A 24767-nucleotide genomic window follows, 5' to 3' on the forward strand; every position below is an offset into this window, starting at 1 on the left:
TTTAAGTATGAGTACAAAAAACTGACTCGAAGGTTAAGTTTATGTTCTAACTTATGACAGGTGTTAGATTTAAATGAATAAAATGTCTGCTGCTCATATTGATTTCTCTTTATAATTTCCAAACAAATCCTCTATAAATTTCTCAATATTCAACATGTACAATGCATCATACTTATAATTAATACTTTTTTTTAACATCTTTCATACAAATTTAACATTCATTTCTTTCCATATATATTTAATTAATAGCATCAATACCGTTTTGAACAAGCTTTGCTATTAATTGGGGTAAAGTATACTAAAGCACAACTGATAAATTCCTTTCATAAAAGCAAAAAAAAACTTTGACTCAAGTTTTTCGTGTACAATGATTTTGACCACTCATGCACAGTCATTCTTCTCCATAAGAGCTGTGAAAACTTGGAGGAACATTTACTGGTCTCGGTCTTTCTTAAGAATGAATGACAGACAGCAGTTTTTAGACCTGCTTTGCGTATGGCAACAGGAGTAAAACCAAGAGTGCACAGGCTGAAATGTCTTGCTTGCCTCAATTTATGATGAAAGTATATATGATAAAGTTTTAGCTACCTGTACAATTATCACAAACAAAGTTCACTTCATGTTACCGGGGTATCAAAAATCCATGCATTTATATTAAAATAGTAAAATATGCTCAACTTATATATATACAACTCGTCTAAACATCAACCCAACAATGTTAGATCTGTAAATTTGCTTTCGCAAATTTTTGGTTCTTCCCTCGCCGGGATTCGAACCCATGCTACTGTGATATCATGACACCAAATCGCCTGCACTGCAGCCGTCCCGCTAGACCACACGACCACCTGGGCTCTCAAAAAAGAGCTTTCGCTGGCCGTGTGTTACCTTTCCTCGTCAGTTTTAATCTAGCGGCGTACTACAGTACATGATATATAAGGCATGAAGATGTTATTGTTACAGATCAGCTAAATTATCTATAGTAAAGGATCCTACAAAGTCATGGGCATATACAGCTTGTGAACTGTTGTAGGATGATTTTTTGTAAAAGATATTATGTATGGAGAATAACATAAAAGGTATCTCCCTTTTTCCAAAGTCCGATATTTGTTTCCTTTCTGTTAAATTCAATTATATTCGTGTTTCTGGCCTACGACTACAATTATTCTTCTCCTTTGCTACAATGTTTCTTTTGGTAAAAGTCAAATCAAATTAAAAATTTGCACTGTTTCAAACATGAAATAAATGTAACTGCTTATATATAGACCATTATTAGTCTAAACAATATGCTTCTATGACAATCCATCAGTGCTTTTTTTTTATTAACATGCCAATGGTCGAATTTGAATCATGTATAAATGACTAATACCCACTAAGGCTAACTTGAGAGGTTTCCGATCGGAGGGGTCCTGATCCCGAAATCCCGGGCTTAAAACCATGAAATCCCGAGATGCAGAATTTAAAGAAATTCATATCCCGAAATCAAAAAATATATTCCCGGATCCCGTAAGGATAAATCTCCAAATCCCGAGCTTAAAAACACCCGATCTCGACGCCCTGAAAAAGGTCCTGCCTCCCTCTAATCTCTACCTTGCTTTCATTTTTGCCAAATCACTATTTTCCCTTTTCACAATAAATGTTTATGCCCCAATTATGGGTATTATGTTTTCTAGTCTGTGCATCCGTGCGTTTGTTTGTTAGGTCGTCCGTCCGTCCATCTCGTCCGTCTGTCCCACTTCAGGTAAATTTTTTTAGTCAAGATAGTTTTAGATTAAGTTGAGCATATTTTACTATTTTAATATATATGCAAGTGGTATGACCCCTTAAATAGTAAACATTTCAAAGAAAACAGTAAACAGAATCAGGGACTTTCTATACTAACATAGAAATTCCCTGACAGAATACAGAGAGTCTATATATATTAAAGTAGTATAATCATAGTTTACATGTAGATAAACGCGAAAAATATTTGTCCTCTCTTAGGAGGTATAATAGTTGTGATTTTTTGCGATCTAAACACCATGATATGGAGAACGCTCTACGATTGGTTGTACTTGTGTCACATGTTTTACTTATTTCAATATTATATAAATGCAACTGGTATGATCCCTTAAATAGTAAACATTTAAAAAAAAAATAGTAGACAGAATGCAGAGAGTCTCTGTATACTAAAGAAGTATAATCGTAGTTTACATGTAGATAAACGCAAAAAATAATTGTCCTCTCTAAGGAGGTATAATAGTTGTGGTTCTTGCGATCTAAACACCATGATATGGAGAACCCTCTGATTGGCTTATCTATTTTTCATTTTTGTTGTCTATCATACGATTTGTTGTATTTGTGCATGTTTCAAACCGGAAGTCTTATATATGACTAAAAGTCAGTCTGAATCGTATCCGGACTCCCAAAATAACTCAATCTGAATAATCATAAGAATGGATGACAAATGCGACTATGCATGTTACCTATAGGACACAGAGGCATGATGATTGATTTATTGTGGAAGGAAGAGAAGCGACACACAAAATGAGTTCTTCTCGTTTAATAGTATAGATATGGAGAACTCTAAAGTGTGATGGTCAACGCTAAAGTACAATGGTGTCTTAAGCACAAGTGCGATGGTTGTTTGTTCGAGAAAGTATGATGGTATATCACGCTAAAGTGCGATGGACCAAAAGGGTAAGATTCAAGGGATTAAAACATCGAGGTTAAAAATAGTCTTTTTGCAAAAGCTAATATGCTAAGGTATAACATATGTGAAAGGCTTTATGATTTACCGGTAGGCTTAAGTGATTGTTTCTAAATTTAGAGAAGCACCAAGTAATAATTGCTTAAAAGGTAATTTATGTGTCGCAAAATATTAAATTTCATGTAAAATAAATTTTTAACAATTCGGAGCATATTGCATATTTAGATAATTAGTGCAGATGGTCGTTCACACTAATGTTACAACCTCCCTTACAGTCGTCATAGTAAATAACAAATACAAAATTCATTTATTGTCGAAATATACAACATTTATTAGTATGAGCTTTAATTTGAATGCGAGAGAAAGGCAATGTTAGCCAAGCTTTATCCTTTTGTAGCGAGTACAAATACATGTTTTATTTACCTATAATGAACAGAACAAACTTTGTTTTAACTTTTAGCAGATAAATTTATAATTCACGCATGAAAACATGTATCTCTATTTTAACAACGTTACTTTCTTTAAAGTCCAACAGCATTTTAACATTTCAAATAGAAGCAGGATAAGTATGCATCTACTATTATGTATTTATATAGTAAAAGTTTAAATCAATTACTAGTAAGTCAAGAACATTTGGTGTAAAAGTTGTTAATCAAATATTCCTAATCTACCTTCCAGCATGTTCATTTCTAGTTTGTATGAACCACTGTTAACATCATTATCAAACTATGTTTCATACGTCTATATTTTCGCGGACCATCAGACTTTAGCGTATGGAAGCATCGCACTTTACAAAGACCATCGTACATAAGCGTCCCCATCGCACTTAAGAGTCCTACATATATAAGTTAGGGTCAGATGATGGTCAAATAAATCCTTAGACAAATTATAGTTGAGCCACATGTATTGCTTTAATACAGTTTCAAAGAAACAGACCTTATCACAGAAAACTTAATGTCAACTGATGAAATATAAAAATAAGATCAAGGTCAGATGAACTCTACCTTGACAGACATTTACACCATACACCAAATAAACGGTAGTTGATTTATTGCTAATAGTGTCTGAGAAACAGTCATAACCACAAAACTGAGTATTGACCAATGAATGAAAAGGAGGTCAAGGTCCGATGATACCTTGAAGATGTAAAATACACACCTTCCATTATTACATACACCAAATATATAGTTGACCTTCAGCTTATATTGCAGTGCACAGGCTGAAATGTCTTGCCTTCTTTACTAATGATTGATATTGTGTTGATAGTCCTAATATAAAGCTTTATTACAACTGTCACATAAACTTAACATTAACTTAGAAAACTAAACATTTACCAATGAACCATGAAAATGAGGTCAAGTTCAGATGAACCATGTCAGGCAGACATGTACAGCTAACAATTTTTCCATACAACAAATATAGTTGACCTATTGCTTATAGCTGAAAAAGTTAAAAACAGACCAAAACAAAAAAAAACTTTACACTGAGCAATGAACTGTGAAAATGAGGTCAAGTTCAAGTTAAATCTGAGCAACTAACATATAGATCATAAAATATTTCCATACACCAAATATAGTTGTCTTATCCATATAGTGTTAGATAATAAGACCAAAACTCAAAAACTTTGACCACTGAACCATGAAAATGAGGTCAGATGACACCTACCAGCTAGACATGTTCACCTTACAATCATTTCATACACCAAATATAGTAGACCTAGTGCATACAGTATATGAAAAACCGACAAAAACTTAACTATAACCACTGAACCATGAAAATGAGGTCAAGGTCAGATGACACCTGCCAGTTGGACATGTACACCTTACAGTCCTTCTATACACCTAATATACTAGATCTATTGCTTATAGTATCTGAGATATGGACTTGACCACCAAAACTTAACCTTGTTCACTGATCCATGAAATGAGGTCGAGGTCAAGTGAAAACTGTCTGACGGGCATAAGGACCTTGCAAGGTACGCACATACCAAATATAGTTATACTATTACTTATAACAAGGAGAATTTAACATTACAAAAAATATTCACTTTTTTTTCAAGTAGTCAATGAACCATGAAAATGAGGACAAGGACATTGGACATGTGACTGACGGAAACTTCGTAACATGAGGCATCTATATACTAAGTATGAAGCAACTTCTAAAATATAAAGCTTTTAAGAAGTTAGCTAACATTGCCGCCGGATCACTATCCCTATGTCGAGCTTTCTGCAACAAAAGTTGCAGGCTGGACAAAAATCTCAAAACAGGAAAACATCACTTTGACAGATGAACCATGTAAATAAGGTCGAGATCAGATGAAAGTGACACTAACAAACATTCTCTACAATTAATAAAGTTGACCTATTGCCTATGGTTTTGAGATATGGTTTTGACAATGAAACTTTATAAACCTGTTCAATTATCAATGAAATAAGGTCAGAGTCAGTTGAACCCTGTCTGCAAACCTGTTGACTTTGCAAGAATCTCATATATTAATGTAATTATCTTTTTCCTCTTAATAACAGAGAAATTCATGTGAAAATTACATACAATGTAACTTCATTTTAACTGAAACTTGATGTTTCAATAATGCATAATAAATATTATGTGCTAATAAATGATAAGGCTTAAATAATGATATAAATGTACACGTTAAATTGCCCATTTTTTCAATGACATTCACACGTAAAATTGCCCTTTTTCTGACTTTTTTACTATTGGTTGTGTATCAACTAATACTGTTTTGATATCTGTCTAATTAGAAATCTGTCTAATTAGAAAATAATAATATAAAATGTATGTCACAGTTAGAAAAAGTCTGATTGTCTGTTGATGCAATAATTCAAAATATCATAATGCGGGAATTAGTTAGAACTAGGCTTGAAAGAGTAGTCGCTTGCTGAATGTGCAACTACATATATGCATTGTACAATCTTTACATGTCAATTACACAGGGGTAATAGTGGTCGCAACATTAGTAACCTTAATCATATTTTTATAGTTGAAAATAAAAGCTAACATTAGTTTCAATAGTTTATACATGTTAATATAAAGAAACTTACCTAATGTGTGTCCACAACTCCTGCATGGATCTGTCAGACTGGCCAGAGGTTGTGACACATCCACTCTTGGTGGGGTTGGTGGTGGATTGGGGTTCTTCCAGCCATTACATTTACAGGATTCAGACTGCAAATAAAACCATATTTATACAAAAGTGCACATGCTGAAATGTCTTGCCTTCTTTACTAACAATTCTTTGTGTACAGTAAACCAAAAACAGTCCAAAACACAAACCAGATGCTCCGCAGGGCGTAGCTTTATACGACCGCAGAGGTTGAACCCTGAACGGTTGGGGCAAGTATGGACACAACATTCAAGCTGGATTCAGCTCTAAATTTGGATTGTGATTAAATAGTTGACACAGCATAGGTTTCTGACACAGAATGAATGTGTTCTAATGAACTTAAAATTTTTGTTTTCTCTTAGAGCAATTCACTATGCTGTTGAATATTAATCCTCTCAAAACAAGAATGTGTCCTCAGTACACGAATGCCCCACTCGCACTATCATTTTCCATGTTCAGTGGACCGTGAAATTGGGGTAAAAACTCTAATTTGGCATTAAAATTAGAAAGATCATATCATAGGGGACATGTGTACTAAGTTTGAAGTCGATTGGACTTAAACTTCATCAAAAACTACCTTGACCAAAAACTTTAACCTGAAGCGGGACAGACGGACGGACGAACGGACGGACGAACGGACAGACGGACGGACGGACGCACAGACCAGAAAACATAAAAATGTTTGAAGAAATTTTCTTTTTTATTTATGAAATTTCAAATGAGAAAAATTGAACCCAATTTTTTTAATCACATCCCCCTTTCCCTTATTCCAAAACTAATCTCAATTAATATTTCTAATGGAGTTTGCAACAATAACTACTCATTTAAATACATCATAAAATATTAAGATGTAAAAAAAACTGCTTGTTATCACTGAATGTTATTTATTATAATTTATCAGTTGGTAGTAAAAAGTGAATATACATTGTATATTGTATATAACAAAGATTTAAGTTGATTCTGGACAAAGAAAGATAACTCCAATTAAAAAAAAATCTTGCTATTGCACAATATTTTGCAATTAGATATTTCTTGCTTACTATTCTGGACAAAGAAAGATAACTCTAATTAAAAAAAAATTTGCTATTTCACAATATTGTGCAATTAGATATTTCTTGCCATTGCGCAATACTGTGCAATTGAAAAGACTTGCTATTGCACAACACTTAATATAATAATTTTAGATCCTGATTTGGACCAACTTGAAAACTGGGCCCATAATAAAAAATCTAAGTACATTTTTGGATTCAGCATATCAAAGAACCCCAAGATTTCAATTTTTGTTGAAATCAGACTAAGTTTAATTTTGGACCCTTTGGACTTTAGTGTAGACCAATTTGAAAACAGGACCAAAAATGAAGAATCTACATACACAGTTAGATTTGGTATATTAAAGAACCCCATTTATTCAATTTTTGATGAAATCAAACAAAGTTTAATTTTGGACCCCGATTTGGACCAACTTGAAAACTGGGCCAATAATCAAGAATCTAAGTACATTTTTAGATTCAGCATATCAAAGAACCTAACTGATTCATTTTTTGTCAAAATCAAACTAAGTTTAATTTTGGACCCTTTGGACCTTAATGTAGACCAATTTGAAAACGGGACCAAAAGTTAAGAATCTACATACACAGTCATGACAGTTAGATTCGGCATATCAAAGAACCCCAATTATTCAATTTTGATGAAATCAAACAAAGTTTAATTTTGGACCCTTTGGGCCCCTTATTCTGTTGGGACCAAAACTCCCAAAATCAATACCAACCTTCCTTTTATGGTCATAAACCTTGTGTTTAAATTTCATAGATTTCTATTTACTTATACTAACGTTATGGTGCGAAAACCAAGAAAAATGCTTATTTGGGTCCCTTTTTGGCCCCTAATTCCTAAACTGTTGGGACCTAAACTCCCAAAATCAATACCAACCTTCCTTTTGTAGTCATTAACATTGTGTTTAAATTTCATTGATTTCTATTTACTTAAACTAAAGTTATTGTGCGAAAACCAAGAATAATGCTTATTTGGGCCCTTTTTTGGCCCCTAATTCCTAAACTGTTGAAACCTAAACTCCCAAAATCAATCCCAACCGTTCTTTTGTGGTCATAAACCTTGTGTCAAAATTTCATAGATTTCTATAAACTTAAACTAAAGTTATAGTGCGAAAACCAAGAAAATGCTTATTTGGGCCCTTTTTGGCCCCCAATTCCTAAAATGTTGGGACCAAAACTCCCAAAATCAATACCAACCTTCCTTTTGTGGTCATAAACCTTGTGTCAAAATTTCATAGATTTCCATTCACTTTTACTAAAGTTAGAGTGCGAAAACTGAAAGTATTCGGACGCCGGACGACGACGCCGACGCCGACGCCAACGTGATAGCAATATACGACGAAAAATTTTTCAAATTTTGCGGTCGTATAAAAATTAACTATAACCACTGAACCATGAAAATGAGTTCAAGGTCAGATGAAACCTGCCAGTTGGACAGTACAATGTACATGTACACCTTACAATTCTTCCCTACACCAAATATAAAAGACCTATTGCTTTTAGTATCTGAGATATGGACTTGACCCCAAAATCTTAACATTGTTCACTGATCCATGAAATAAGTCAAGATTAAAATTACATAGCTAGTTTATCAATGATCAATTTTTTTGCTTTGAGTTGACATAACTTGATGATAAGTATTATTTGTTTAGGAAATACAAAATTTGATAATAATGGGACAAAGTCAACTATTACATTAGAAAAATTAAAAAAAAAAATCCTGAAAAAAACTCTTGCTTCTTATGAACTCAAAAGCATTAACTTTTTTTTCAGACTTTTTTTATTTTCATCTCATTTGTCATGAGACTTTGAGTAAATTATATGTTTATCAGTCTAGTAAAATATAGGAATGATCAAAATACCAATTTCATTTTCAATAATTCTTTGATATGAGAAATTTTTTCCTGATGCTTGTGTTTCTTTTTTTTTACATTGAATATATGACGTCATCACTTAAATAACGTCACAACTAAAATGTAAAACAACAGAACCAAATCGGAAACGTTATGGTATTTCCATTTCTTTTTAATAGATTTTAAAATAAAATATGTTTGAATTAAAAAAAATAATTCATACAGACTTCGTCCCCTTTCAAAGGTTATGCCTGCCTCATGTTAAATAATGTTTGCTATAAGCATAATAAGGGTCCTTTTTGCTAGTGGGCGTCATATATAATATCTATATACTTTATATAGAATTTGTTTCATGCAGTGTTTTCCCTAGGCTATTCATGCATTGCGATCTGATTTTAAAACCACGTTGATTAGATGGAACAACATTTAAGACTTCGATTACATAATAGAAATCGGGAGTTCAAATTGTTTTAATGACCTCACAGCTTCCAAATAGCCTTCCGTTGAACATAAAAAGTAAACCTTTTGCAGTATAAATTTCTACGTTTTGAAATTAGTACGACATGACATGGCCGATACATCATATGGACAACAATTCTTGCATCTTGCCTATATTTGCCATCGCAATCAGCATGAATGATCAGAGAGAAATTATATTAGTAACAAATGAAATAATCATAAATAGAGAAAAATGCACAGGCACTTGTTTCTATTCATTGGAAGACCCACTATCAACGTTTATCGTAAATATACATTGATAGTGGGTCTTCCAATGTGCCTGTGGAAAAATGGCCCAAAAAGCAATACACCTTATCGCGTTTTGTCTGCCATTACTGGATATAACACAGGTTCCTGTAAAATTTTGAGGTCATAAAACAAAATATCTGATGCTACAATGGAAAAGTGATTGTGTACGACGTCAAAAATTCAAGCGGCCAGGTCAGCCATGGTTAGCAATAAGCATTAAGCATAAAAGATTTATTTAAAGTCGGTTATACATTTGTACATACAATGTATAACAATACAACAAACGCTCTGTAGAGCTTTTATCAGACATAAGGTGTATAGAGATGTAGGACCCTAAATCCAAACCCTCATTTAATCTATATATTTTGACATTCCGTCCCAATCGGTATACATGAAGCATTGAATTTAAAAATCATAAACGGACCTTGCAAGACGAATAAACAGCTAGCTTTTCCAATTTTTTGTTCCTGGGGTATCCCCGAACCATAGCTTTCTTTTGTGCAATTCTTTGTAGATTGTTCGGTCTAGACATTTCGCCTGTCGTAGACTGTGTAGGACCTTTATTTGTTTGCTGTAAATCTGTTCCATTTTGAAGTGGATCGCTAGAATTTGCGTCACTCATTGTTTTATTTGTTTCATTTTTTTATGCAAACGCTTGTAACATTGAAAATAAGTAGTACTGTGCAGCTTCACATCACTATCCATGACAACAAACTAACAGAAACATAAAAGATCTAACCAAACACAACTAAATATTTTTTACAGTAACGCACCACAATTTTCTGAAATGAAGTAATTTTGGTGTTGATAATACCAGAGACATATTATACAAAAAAAAATCCATAAGTTGGCCATATTATCAGCAATCTATAACATTAGTATATGACTCTTATTATTTTCCAGATATGTTTCTTCTATTTGAATATTTTTTCTAGATTTGAAAAGTTCTTTGAATTTATTTTTTTCGCGGGACTCCCTGGCCAAAATTTATTTGCATGAGCCTTTTGCCTGACCGGGATTAATTTGACATGTGCTTCAGCAAAAATGACCTTGTAGTTTTGGTCATTGAAAACTCGGGAACCGTAACGATTGTGCGATCAAATTTTGATTTAATGTAGATAAATATCATAGGTTGAGCGTCCATAACCTTTTATTTTCTTTCAAAAACCGTTTCAGTTTTTCTTTTCTTGGCAAAAATACATGTAAATAGAGACTGTCATTCACGTAGATTTCGGCCGCCATTTGTTAATGGTTTCGAAAGAAGAAAGATAACTCAGGCTCGATAACGGACAATAACTCTTCAAGACAAGTTGTATAATACCCCCAACGTTGATGTGCGATAATGAACTAATTAAGATTATTTTTTAACTGCAATAATAATAGATGGGACTTCTTTACTTTATGACTTAACCCCAGTAATGCCTTAATTCTTCCACATGTGAATTAGATAAAGCTTTCCAATTCTGAAAAAAATAATTTTCCCTTCCCTTCTAAAACAACTATATTTTTTCCCTTCCCTTCTTTGACAATTTAAAAAAAATGAGAAAGAAAACAATTTGTTATATACAAATATTCATCTTGGTATCTTTCAGGTTTTTTTACTCTCTGTCAACATAATTTACTTCTGCGCTTCATACAAAATGTACTTCGGTCAATGCTTTTACACCCCATAATAAAGTTACAAAAAGAAGCATTCATTTTGTTATAACAAAGAAGGTTTTTGTTTATATTGGTTTTGGTTGTCAGATAGGGCACATGCTACATTTAAGCTTGTCCTCATTATTTACGTTTTTATTAGTGACATGAATCTGTCTAGTACTATTTTTTTTATTTATAGCCCCTTACAACATTAAAATGTTCTAAATTTAGTATCAATATTCCATTAGCACGTGTTCATAGTGTTGACAGGTACTCTAATTCATTTAAAAGCTGAGAATGGCAGCAGATACACAGCAAACCCACAGACCTGGCGTTTTTAAACAACAAAATAAAGGACACAAACATGGCAAACATAGAAGCAAAGGTTCATTAGAAAGAGAAACAAAAGGTAAGAAGAAAAATGACCGTAAATTTATAAGCCCACCCCAGATAGCAATACTTTGTTGGGCCAACATTGGTGATTGGTTGGCACAGTTGGTAAATAGTTGGCGTTGGCAGCACAACAAGAAACCGATGTTGGCCCAACAAAACTCAGCCAACAGTTATTTTGACACTATTGGCCCCTTGTTGGCCCAACAAAACTCAGCCAACAGTTATTTTGACACTATTGGCCCCTTGTTGGCCCAACGACTTTCCACCAACTGTCATTTTGGTGTTATTGACCCAATGTTGGCCCAACATTTTCTTACCAACTGTTATTTTTAAAGTAGCTTGCCCAACGATATTTGACTTACGTTATCCATTGATTCAGTGTAAGATCTTCTGACTGAAACTACTGAACCAATTTTATTCGAACTTTATTTGAATGATTCTATGTTATCATAGAGACTATAGATTGTGTTTGAAGGGCATTGAGGACTTAGTAAAAAATTAAAATAATAAAGTCTTCCCAAATAGGACTATTTTAAACCGTCTGTGCCAAGAGCTAGAAATTTTTTAGTATTTTGAATAATTCAAAAGTTTTTAAAACAGTATATTTATAAAAAAAACCAACATATCATTGATATTTCATGACAATATTGAGATATGAGCCAACATGGTGCCAACAATATGCCAACGTATTAAGTTCTTATCTCCCCGTATTATACCACAGATTTTTTTATTTTTTTTTAGATATTATTTCAAAGTGCAAACCAAAAAATGTGCTCTTCATTCTCTTTATCTAATATTTTCAAATCTGTGTAGTCATTTAAATGTATTTATCTTAATGATTGAATAATTTTATGCACAAACAAAAAATACTTAAAACCAGCCCAAAAAAACAAATAAAATTTGAGTATAGTTTCTGCAAGTTGTTAAACTTGTCAACTGAACTCAGCTGCTCATTTGACACGAGTGTAACATCACACTCTCCACATGACAGCCGAGATTGACCTGCAAATATATTATACATTATATACAAGAGATAAATATTTCATAATACATAACATGAAATGCATAAATAACATGTTTGACAGACTGAAGCCATCGTTGGCATACTGCTGTTCGACCAACATTGGTCCAACATAATTTTAGAACCAGACGACGTTGGTAGACTGTTGGCAAATAGTTGACATTGTTGGCAGATTGTTGGCAAATAGTTAACCTTGTTGGCATACTGATGTTGGGCCAACAAAGACCCAACATGTTGGGCCAACTGAGGGCCGATGAGCAAAATGACGTTGGCCCAACACAGTTTTCCAACATTGGCCCAACAATGTTGCCAACAGAATGCCAATATTGGCCCAACACATGTTTGCTATCTGGGACCTTTGTGGATGGATAGAGCTACTAAGTCTGCAATTGTCAAGAAACGTAAATCATGGAAAAAATATAAATATTCAAGAAATAATTTGTCATATATCAAATATGTGAAGGATCGCAATGAATGTACAAATACTGTTAAAAATGCCAAACTTAGTTTTGAACAAAAAGTGGCCTTAGAATCAAAGACTAATGTAAAGTCGTTTTGGAATTATGTTAACAGTAAACTCAAGACTAGATCAGGAATAGGTACGCTTGAGAAACCGGATGGTACTTTAGCATCCAGTACTGCTGACAAAGTTGAAGTTTTAAATAAGTTTTTTACTAGTGTTTTTACTCAAACGGAGGACTTGAAAGATTATGATACTAATTCAGTGTCGAACAATTATTTAAATGATATTAATATTTGTCAGGAAGATGTGATAAAGAAACTTAATAAATTAAAGACAGATAAATCTGCAGGACCTGATGGTCTCCATCCGAAAGTTTTATATGAAGTTAGACATGCAATTTGTTATCCATTGTTTCTAATTTTTAATAAGTCTATCAAAGAGGGGAAAGTTCCAGACGATTGGAAAAATGCCATAGTATCACCGATATTTAAGAAAGGGAAAAAACTAAAACCTGGTAATTATAGACCTGTAAGCTTAACGTCAGTGGTATGTAAGATATGTGAATCCATTATTAGAGACAATATTATGAAGTTTATTCTTACAAACAATCTTTTTACTAGTAGTCAATATGGCTTCCGTCCTGGTAGATCATGTGTTACTCAACTCCTAGAGGTTCTGGATGAGTGGTCAGAATTAATTGATAGTGGTTTTCCACTGGACTCGATTTTCCTTGACTTTTCAAAGGCGTTTGATACTGTACCGCATCAGCGTTTATTTTTGAAACTTGAAAAACTTGGAATAAAGGGATGCATTTTAAATTGGATAAAAAGTTTTCTATCTGGGCGTAAGCAATGTGTTCGTATAAATAACACAACATCAACATGGTCAGACGTTGTGAGTGGTGTACCTCAGGGAAGTGTTTTAGGACCAGTTCTTTTCTTAACATTTATAAATGATCTTCCTGATGTAGTAGAGGGCATAGTGAAAATTTTTGCTGATGATTGTAAAGTTTATTCTAAAGTCTCGTCAGATTATGAGCAAAGTAAGTTACAGGAAAATTTGGACAGATTATGTGAATGGTCAGATATGTGGAAATTAAAATTTAATGCTGCTAAATGTAAAGTATTGCATATTAATCCTGACAATGACCTGAAATATCGTTATACCATGTTGGATGAATCTGGAAATTTTATTGCATTATCTACAGTGAATGAAGAAAAGGATCTTGGAGTAACTTTCGAGTCTAATTTGAAATTTGAAAAACATATAAGTGATATTTACAACAAAGCGCAGAGAGTGTTGTCTCTTATTCATCATTCTTTTGATTACATGGATCAAGATATGTTTCTTACTATTTATAAATCAATAGTGCGTCCGCTGCTTGAATATGCGACATGCGTCTGGTCACCGTATCTTAAAAAAGACATCCGTAAACTGGAATCTGTACAAAGGAGGGCCACAAAACTGGTGAAAAATATTTGTCATCTTAATTATGAAGACAGGCTACGTTCATTGGGTTTGCCAACTTTGGAATATCGTAGGGATAGGAATGACATGATACAAGTCTACAAATCGTTGCATGGTATAGATGACATCGACTGGATGAAGCTATTTACTTTAGCACCATCTAATAATACAAGAGGTCACTCATTAAAACTGTTTAAAAAACAGTGTAAGACCACACATAGACTAAATACTTTTTCAATTAGAGTAGTGGATCAGTGGAATAACCTGTCTGATTTAACAGTGACGGCAAAGACTCTAAATAATTTTAAGTCTGCACTAAATGGCGAAAACTGGAACCCTTATAAATTCATATGTTCGTGTTAATTAAGTGTTCAGCTGCGCACACCCAAATAAGTGTTTTTTATTATAAGTTTAATATATATTATATATATATATATATTAATTATGAGAAGAGAAATGCATATACGACAATCCAAGATGAGGGGTCAGTAGAAGCCTTTGGCTTATTTAACGACCCGAAGATAAAGGTATAAAGGTATAAAGGTATAAAGATCTCTTGACAGTCACAGTGACAGCCCACTATGCATCATATATTTGTTAAAAATTCTTATGTTAACCTTATTCAGACATAATTTTTTTTTATAGAAGTACAACAAATGTATCACTACAGATACAAAATGTCTGGTAATTATACTGACATGTATATTATATATATATGATATGGCATTAATAATTTTATAAAGAGTAATATATTTTAAAAAGGTTCTGTCTGTTTGAGAATGGAAATGATAAATATGTCAGAGACAACAACCTTATTAAAGGGCAGATACAATTTTGGTTGTATATTGGTATCTTTTATCTTTGTGGTCGTCAGCATCGTCCGAAGACAGATGGTTTCCAGATAATAACTTTAGTATAGGTAAATAGACATCAATAAAATTTTGACACAAGGTTTATAACCACTAAAAGAAGTTTGGGATTGATTTTGGGGGTTATGGTCCCAACTGTTTAGGAATTAGGGGCCCAAATAAGCATTTTTGTAGTTTCCAGACAACAACTTGTGTGTTAAAGTGTATGAATCTCTCTGAAATTATACCACAAGTTTTCATACTACAAAGGTGTGACTTTGGGGGGTTATGGCTCAAACCGTAGGGGGAAAACAAGGGTTTTTCTGGTTAATGGACAATTGAGACAATTTTAAAGCAGTGTAAGGGAGGTAATCCAAATGTAATTCAAACATAATATGTTGGATTACCTCCAAGACACTGCTTTAACATTATGTAGAAATATTGTATTTTCTTGAGGTGATTAGCTGTTAATTTGCTTTAAGAAGTTACTATTAAATTTATGCTGATTAACATGATTAAGGAATATTAATTTTCTATTTAAGACTTTTATGATGTATTTAAATGGGTAATTATTATGGTTGCATCTTCAATGAAAATTTGAATGGAAATTATGACCATATCTTGAGGGAAAGAATATTTTAATGGAAAAAGGGTGGAGGACTTGAAAAAAACATTTGGAGAGAGGTGACTACAGTAATTCTGTGTCAGAAAGCTAATATTTGTCAAATATTTAATTACAATTCAAACTCAAACCTGAATCAAGCATGAATATTGTGTCAGGGGTGTGGAAATGCTATGCCCGACTCGCCCGACTCGTACATTTGAACACCCTGACTAGTAATTATTTGTGTCTGGGTTGCCCGTGGACAAGTAAAAAATTATAAAAGACAAAGTTCAAATCCAACAAAAATATAGAATGAATTCAAAATGTATAAAGATGTTTAATTTGTGTAAAAGAAATCAATGGTCAGCGAGTAAAGACAATGTTCATGAAGATAAATATTACATAATACCGGAAATAGATCGATTAACAAAATATATAAAAATAAGTATGCAAACCCGAGTCGCGTAACATTGCATTGGTTTTGTCCTTTGACCCGGGATCGTCGATTAGGTTTTATCAATCATGAGCGGAAGTGTCATTTTATATGATTTTGTATTGAGATTCAGATTGATAAATACTTAAAACAGGGGACAAAAAGAGTTATGAGTAGAGTAAAAAAATGAAAAAGCAAACGCAAATGGAGGATAAGGAATTCTAAAAAAAATATGGAAGCGAGAGTTTCAGACATGGTGACTATCAGATTGCACCTGGGTATCTAGGATGGAAATTCAGAAAATAAAATAATTTTTTTGTCTTTGTATTTATAGATCAAAGGTCAACAATATTTGTTGTCAGATTGGTAAATAGAAGGGATGCTTTAATTGCCCATTAAGACAATTATAAAAAAAAAAACCCAAGTGTGTCAGTTGAGAGAAACACCAAAAAAAACCAATAGTTTATCCATTATTTGATTTTCATTTCTTCACTCACTGTCCTCTAAATTAGTATATCATTATATGTACCTACTGGCTACAATTATTCAAAAACTGCTGCAAAAAATGACCTTTACATGTCATTTCATTGGTTGGTTTGCTGTAAGGTTTCTATCCCATATGTTTATTATATATATAACCTACTTTCCTTAATACATTTAAACAAATGGATTTCATTTGCTTGTGATGCAAAACAGTGCTAAGAATCATATATTAGCTAACAATGAAATACTTCAATATCTATTGGGACCATCAGGGCAAGCAACTTTTTTCCGGACAAGTGAAATTTACAGTTTTACTTGCCCAGGGACAAGTGCCCACAGCAAATATTTCCACACCCCTGTGTGTCCTTTTTTGCCCCCAACGGTTCAGGGTTGGACCTCTGTGGTCCTATCCAGCTGAGCTTGGCGAAGCAATTTATTATGATTGCATTTATAAACATTATCTTTCTTAGTGTGTCAAAAATAGAGTATAAGAAAAAAATCAAATCTAAGATGATGAATAAATTTGATTTGATTAAGATTCATAAAATTATATTAAAGATTCCTACTATGTACAACTAGCTATATATAGTTTATTTCAGTATAGTAGTAACACTTACTCACTTGTGTTGGGGTGAGTAAAATTCACAATTGATTCCCCAGGTCATTATATCCCAAGTTAAAATATTTGCATGCTTGAATGATCCTGTGTTTTTTGACATAGTACTGATAATCACAACTGGTGTTCAGTTTGTAACAGAAATTCATCATGGCAGAGCAACCTCAATCCAGTCACTCTTTGTCAGAAAAAAACAGAGGAAAGATGTGCAAGTTCCAGACCTCATGGATTTCACATTTCAGCTGGTTATGTAGTAGTGATAAAGGACCTACTTCAGCTTACTGCACCATCTGCTGTACACACTTCAGTATTGTAGAGGGTGGGAGGAATGATGTTACCCAACATATGTTTTCTTCTACTCACAAGGAGCAAAGCCAGATCAGAAACAAGACTATGCAACCAGTCTCCAAGAATAATACCAAAGAAGATGGTGACAGTATCTCCGAAGAAGAAAATAAAATTATCGAAGCAAACGACAAAGTTGGAAAAAGAGAAAATAAAATGTCTAAACCAGAAGATGAAGTTAGTGAAAAAGAAAGTAAAGTTACTAAAGCAGAAGAAATGTTTAATAACTTTATTGCAGAACATAATGTGGATTCCTTGGCAGCTGATCACTTAGCCAGATTGTGTAAGATAATGTTTCCTGATTCACAAATAGCTCAAAAGTTCTCCCGTGAATATAACTTACAGAATTAGCCAGATTTTGTAAGATAATGTTTCCTGATTCACAAATAGCTCAAAAGTTCTCCCGTGAATATAACTTACAGAATTAGCCAGATTGTGTAAGATAATGTTTCCAGATTCACAGATAGCTCAAAAGTTCTCCCGTGAATATAACTTACAGAATTAGCCAGATTGTGTAAGATAATGTTTCCTGATTCACAGATAGCTCAAAAGTTCTCCTGTGAATATAACTTACAGAATTAGCCAGATTGTGTAAGATAATGTTTCCAGATTCACAGATAGCTCAAAAGTTCTCCCGTGATTATAACTTACAGAATTAGCCAGATTGTGTAAGATAATGTTTCCAGATTCACAGATGGCTCAAAAGTTCTCCCGTGAATATAACTTACAGAATTAGCCAGATTGTGTAAGCTAATGTTTCCAGATTCACAGATAGCTCAAAAGTTCTCCTGTAAATTTAACTTACATTTAGTGAATAATTAAATGTTTGATCCTGAGAGACACATGTTCATCGTTTAAAACATTATTAGACAACTGCTCATATGGATTTTAGTGCTTAAAAAAGACATGTTCCAAATGTATCAAAACATTTTTGAAAACTAGTGCGTTTAAAGATGCTTCTTTCACATGTACGAAAACATTATTGAACAAATGTGCTTAATATGAGCTCTTTATAGTACTGTCATTGACTGTTAACCATACTGAGTAATTGACATGTTCTTTACCAATGCCTAGTAGAGATGTTCCTCGTACCTAAAACATTGAAAAACTGTGCTTGACATGTAAACATGTGCTTTTATCTGTTTATAGACATGATAAATGATTGTTTTACTGTAAATATTTATCCACTGTACATGCTGTATAGAATGAATTAGAATTAGCAAATATTTAGTTTCTAGTTAAACAGCCATTCATTAGTCCCCAACCTATAAAGTCGAGGGGGTGGGGGCTTAGGTTTACAATGCATGCTGTCCGTCCATCTGTCAGTTTGGCAAATCAGTTTTCCACACATTTTTCTTTATATTTAAAGATATTGATTTGAAATTTGATATATTGTTTTATCATGACAAGTTACAGGTAAAGTTTGAATTTTGTTCTGGTCTGATGATTTTGTGCAGAGTTATGGTCCTTGGACTTCATTGAATAATCAGCATGATCAGTTAAATTAATTATTTATTTAAAATATCCAAAAAAACAAACCAGTCAGCTTTTGACCAATTTCCTCTCAGTCTTTTCCAAGTTATGTGGCTGTTTCAGTGGTCTCCTGGGAGTAAGCTCCATCTGGAGTGTTGTTACCCTATGTTCTATCCAAAGTGTTCAATTTGAATACTAATGTAACTTGGTAATCTGTATTTACTGTTTCTCCACTTATTATGGACATTTTAGGAGTAAGAGCATTGACCTGTCTTCATGGTCTTCTTGAAGTCCAATGGTGTGTGCATGTAGGGTGTTGTGTCTTTCTGGCGAAAACCAAAAACTGTAACAAGGTGAACACAATTATCTAGCACATTAAAAAAACCAATGGGAATATTGATCATGTTGATTTAGTACAAAGCAGCATGCAGGATTCATATCTATATCACAATGACATCAACATGTCCTCTTCCCAATATGCATGTACTGTCAAAATGCATCTTAGGAACCTTACTCTAAAACCAAACATTGATCTGGATTTATATACATGTACATGAATACACACCTTTAAAATTACAAATTTGGCCTTTATATTCTTCTGCAACAGTTTGTCATCACAACTTGCATGCAACAGAATTTCATGTAACTGGGTACATGTAGATAATAAGGACATAATACATATGTATGTAGAAGTGCATATCCACTAGAAATTTTTATCAGTTGACTTTTGTAGTAGTTATGAAACTCTTAAATTGTATCTTAGGATTCTGGTGACATTATGTTTGCCTAGAGACAATGTGGGGTTTTGGTTATTTGAGCACACTCTCAAAGGTTTTTTGATTATTATTGTTAGTGTACATGTATATATATATGTACATGGCTTTACTTGACTTAAACCTCATTTGCATGGTCCTATGATAAATATTGAAAAAGTAAGTTGCTCATTTACTGATAATTACAAGTCAACTGTGATTGGTATATAGATTTGTAATGTGAAAGATAAAGAGGGACATTCAAACTATCAAGTCGAAAAAAAAACCTTAAAACTCTATGGCTTAAAAAGACCAACAGACAAACAACAGTAGACACAAATCACAACATAACAGACAAACAATAGTAGACACAAATCACAACATAACAGACAAACAACAGTAGACACAAATCACAACATAACAGACAAACAACAGTAGACAAAGCACAACATAACAAACAACAGTAGACACAAAGCACAACATAACAGACAAACAACAGTAGACACAAAGCACAACATAACAGACAAACAACAGTAGACACAAATCACAACATAACAGACAAACAACAGTAGACACAAATCACAACATAACAGACTAAAGACTGAGCACTAACACAAACCCCATTATAAACTGAAAATAATACTGGTTTATAACTAGATGTGAAATCACAGATATGTTCTCCCTAAAAAGTCTTATTGAAATATACAAACCACCTGTACCAGACACCATTTCTGAATTTATTTTAAATGATCATATTTACAATTAGAATTGTGAAAAAACATTTCCCATGGCAGTGGAAGCCAAACACTTTACAGCTTTCCCCATGTGATAGGAAATAGTATCTCTAAGTAAAGCCAGTTGTATTGGTATGGAATTACAGGTCAAGTGTTCCCCATGTGATTGGAAGTAGTATCTCTAAGTGAAGCCAGTTGTATTGGTATGGAATTACAGGTCAAGTGTTCCCCGTGTGATTGGAAGTAGTATCTCTAAGTGAAGCCAGTTGTATTGGTATGGAATTACAGGTCAAGTTTAAATTTGGGTATAACAAACTTTACACAGTCTGACAATACTTAATAAATATTGAGTTTTATACTGCAAGACGGCAAACACATATTTATTTTCAAATAGCAGACTTTCATTGACTTTGGCAGAATGAACCAAAAATTTAATTTCTATAACATACACAGTTTTTTTTAACATTCTTGTTCAAGTTAACTTCCATGCCTACTTTTACTTTTTGTCGAGCCTTAGACTTTAGTGAATAGATCTTCATGAAATTTTTTCAGAAGGTTCAAAATCACAAAAGGAAGGTTGGGATTGATTTTGGGGATGATGGTTCCAATCGATTAGGAATTAGGGGCCCAAAACAAGCATTTTTCTAGTTTCAGGATAATAACTTGTGTAGAAGTATTTCAATTGTCTGAAATCATACAATGTCATACCGCAATGTTTAAAACCACAAGTAGAAGGTTTGGATTCATTTTTGGGGTTATGGGGCCAAAGTTTAGGGATTATTAGGGCCAAAAAGGGGTCAAAACAAGCATTTTTATAGTTTCAAGGCAATAACTTATGTGTAATTGTATGGATCTCTCTGAAATTGTACCACAATGTACCATATAACAAAGGGAAGGCTGGGATTAAGTTTTGGGTTAATTGCCAAAATATGTAGGTATTAGGGGCCAAAAAAGAAGCATGTTTCTAGTTTCCAAACAATCATGACAATAACTTGTGTTTTTAAAAGTGCATGGATCTCTCTGAAATTGTACTACAAGGTTCAATACTGCAATGGAAAGCATGGGATCGAGTTTAAGGTTTATTGCTCCAAGGGGGTTTCAAAAAGTTGGGGGGGGGGGGGGGGGGTTTGTTTACCATTTTTTGATGGGCTTCCTTTTTTTTTTAATTTTCAAATTTAGAATTTTGAAAAGTTTCAAGAAGAAATCTTCAATTGCACAGTATTGTGCAATAGATTTGTTAGATCTTTGACCACATTAATTTTGTAACAAAAACCTATATTATGTCAAAAATTTGATCACAATCTAAATTCAGACAGAATCAAGCTTGAATATTGTGACCAAATTTGCCCCAACTGTTCAGGGTTCAACCACTGTAGGCGAGACACTGGGTTCCTCGGAACCCTTACAAATTTTTATTTATACTGACCATGGTAACATTGTTGTACAACTAATCACCTCCCAGTGTAATTTTCTATTTTGTTTTTAAACACACGATACAGGTGAGGTGCATTTAGATCTTATTTAATTACTGCAGCAATCTCTGAAGTATTGTTGTTAGAACAGTCTTAACAACCTGCACAGCTGTGAAATGAACTTTAGGTTTTCTATATATTACTAAAGATTTACCAGTCATTGGTTCTGTTTGTAAAATGTGAATAATGTTAATTAATTAATTATTTGCAGGAAAAGTCAATGTTAAAGTGCTTACAAAGAAGAAGAAAAGTTCCCTGAACAGAGCAGACAGAAGACACCAGGTAAAAATAATGTTATAGGAAATAAAATAAATGATTACATTTATAAAAGATTACGGCACCTTTTAGATGTTGAATATATAAGATCAAATGGTAAAGATAATTTTTGAAATCTTGTAAGGATATTGAATTGCATCAAAACAAAACAAAAATATAATGCTTTCTGATTTGAATGAAAATTCAGCAATTGTGATCATATTTTACAATATTATTTATTTCTATTCATCAGGCTTCACAAATCAGAAAAACCAAGAGAGATGAAGTTTTGGCAAAGAAAAGAGGCAGAGGAGGGCAAGGAGCTCCTCCTCATTTTGTAGTAAGTAAATGTATAACAATGTGATATTGAGATAGAGACTACAAACCAAAATATAGAAGCCAAACAGATGAACAGTTTAAAGTCACAATACATTATCTAACAGGGGCCTCAGCCAGTCAACACTGAGGTTGTGAGTTCAAACTTTGATCAAGTGGGTGCACTCAACTCCAATCTTAATTGACTAGGATTGGCAGTTTTCCTATCCAAATGCGGTGTTTTTTTCTGGGCACTCCAATTTCGTCCACCAATCAAAACTGACTGCCACGAAATAGGCCAAAAGCGGTGCTTAAAAGTTGCTTTAAAACACCAAAAATCAAATCAAATCATTATCTAACAAATTTATAATGAAATAATGATTGCTTGAAATATTTGTTAAGCTGTACAACATATAAAACACCCATTATTTAAAAAAATAAAACAAATGTATTTATTTGTACACAAATACAGAATGCAGCTTTGTGACACAAGGAACAAACGTCTTTAAATGATTTAAAAATTTAACATATACACTCAATAATTTAGAAATAAGGAGATGTGGTATGATTGTCAATATGACAACTAAAGAATGAAATAAACCCATATCATATTGTCATCTTTACCAGGCCCTGACATGAAAAATGGGAACAAATTCAAAATGTTCGTTTGATATTATTTTTTCATTTCTTTCATTTCAGTTATGGATCTATAATATATATTGTACTAATTTAGAAATGGTGAAGCACACAGTCATGATAGTATTTCTGCATTGGTACATTGAAATAAAAATATTCTGTAAAATTAAATATGAGGTCTTATTTACAGGTTATTTTGAAATTACATAAAGATGTAGATATCAGTTCAGTGTTGTCTTTGTTGAAGACATGTGATGAGGAAGCCACAGTGAATCTAAATGAACAGGGAATCTGTCATATAAGGTAAAGTAGGAAATTTTTCACTAATTATCAATATCAAAAGATATAGACATACTAATATTTGTCACTGTGCACTTGAACTGAATTATAGCAGTAGGGGGGTTTCTCTTGAAATGTAAAATATTTTAAAAATCAGTGAATGATATTGCAATCTTTAACATGGCTACATTGTTTATATTGTGTACAAGGCATCGATAAAAAGAGAAATTTTTTATGAAAAATTTAAACAACATTTGATGCAGTGAAAAACAGTTTTATGCACCATTTATGAGCATTACTGTAGAAAGGCTTGTATAGTCTGCGGTTTTATTCTCCAAAATTGGACCTCCCAGATGGGGTGTGGACTAGAGAGTACAATAAGCAAGAAATAAGAGAAAAATTTCAATTTCGCGGGCAAAGTGGTTTGTTTACCTTCCGCCATCTTTGTTATTGATATTGTAGACGGCGCTCTTATCATTTTTCAAACTAATAATTTTAACTCATCCATATTAATAAGTTATTTCTATTAAATATCAAATTAATACTGATAAATATAAAAACTAAACCTTTCATTACAACTTTCTTGTTTCAATTCAATGCATTGGTTGAAATAAACTGGTATCTGCTTGATTGAAACGATCCAAATATAGTGAAAAAGACAACCGTAAACCAGTTTAGAATTTGTAAACTACAAATTCTAATGCAACAACGTTGTAACGTTCATTTTGATTGGATAACGTCACTTATTTACATGGCATCAATTGACAATTGATGCTATCGGACGTACACGCAAGCGCAGATGGCATATGACAGATTTTAAATGCATGTTTTAACGTTGTTTTCTGTCAGTTTCATTAGAATGGAGATAACATTATTGTATTTTAAGCTCCGACGACATCAATTGGAGATTTGATGGTCGCAAATACCTGTTTACTGTCTCCGCTAATGCGTCGCCAGTAAACTTAATTTGCGACCATCAAATCCCCAATTGATGCCGTTGGAGCTTAAAATACAATACAGTTATCTCCTAAATGTAATCGGTTATTGCTTGTTCCGTTTTGGTGTTTCATACTGAGTA

The 24767-nt window shown here is 33.1% G+C and overlaps 2 protein-coding genes across 3 annotated transcripts in view; one reads left to right on the forward strand and one right to left on the reverse strand.

The window, feature by feature from the left end:
- Positions 1 to 10142, reverse strand: part of LOC139512079 (histone acetyltransferase KAT2A-like) — a 32018-nt gene extending 21876 nt beyond the window's left edge. Inside the window, exons 1-2 of one of the 2 annotated variants that reach the window (XM_071299458.1) lie at positions 9887 to 10142; positions 5749 to 5872 (exon numbers count right to left, since the gene is read on the reverse strand). In XM_071299458.1, the coding sequence (XP_071155559.1) occupies positions 5749 to 5872; positions 9887 to 10084 (322 nt within the window). In that variant the 5' untranslated portion in view covers positions 10085 to 10142. The remainder of the gene's footprint in view (positions 1 to 5748; positions 5873 to 9886) is intronic. The other variant, XM_071299467.1, reaches the window with a different exon arrangement.
- A 1168-nt stretch (positions 10143 to 11310) lies between these two features.
- LOC139512090 (pre-rRNA-processing protein TSR1 homolog) overlaps positions 11311 to 24767 on the forward strand; it is a 33532-nt gene continuing 20075 nt past the window's right edge. Inside the window, exons 1-4 of the mRNA XM_071299478.1 lie at positions 11311 to 11509; positions 22416 to 22486; positions 22713 to 22799; positions 23601 to 23713. Of these exons, the coding sequence (XP_071155579.1) occupies positions 11398 to 11509; positions 22416 to 22486; positions 22713 to 22799; positions 23601 to 23713 (383 nt within the window). The 5' untranslated portion in view covers positions 11311 to 11397. The remainder of the gene's footprint in view (positions 11510 to 22415; positions 22487 to 22712; positions 22800 to 23600; positions 23714 to 24767) is intronic.

Source organism: Mytilus edulis, chromosome 1, assembly GCF_963676685.1.
Source record: "Mytilus edulis chromosome 1, xbMytEdul2.2, whole genome shotgun sequence".
In the NCBI taxonomy this organism is placed as follows: domain Eukaryota; kingdom Metazoa; phylum Mollusca; class Bivalvia; order Mytilida; family Mytilidae; genus Mytilus; species Mytilus edulis.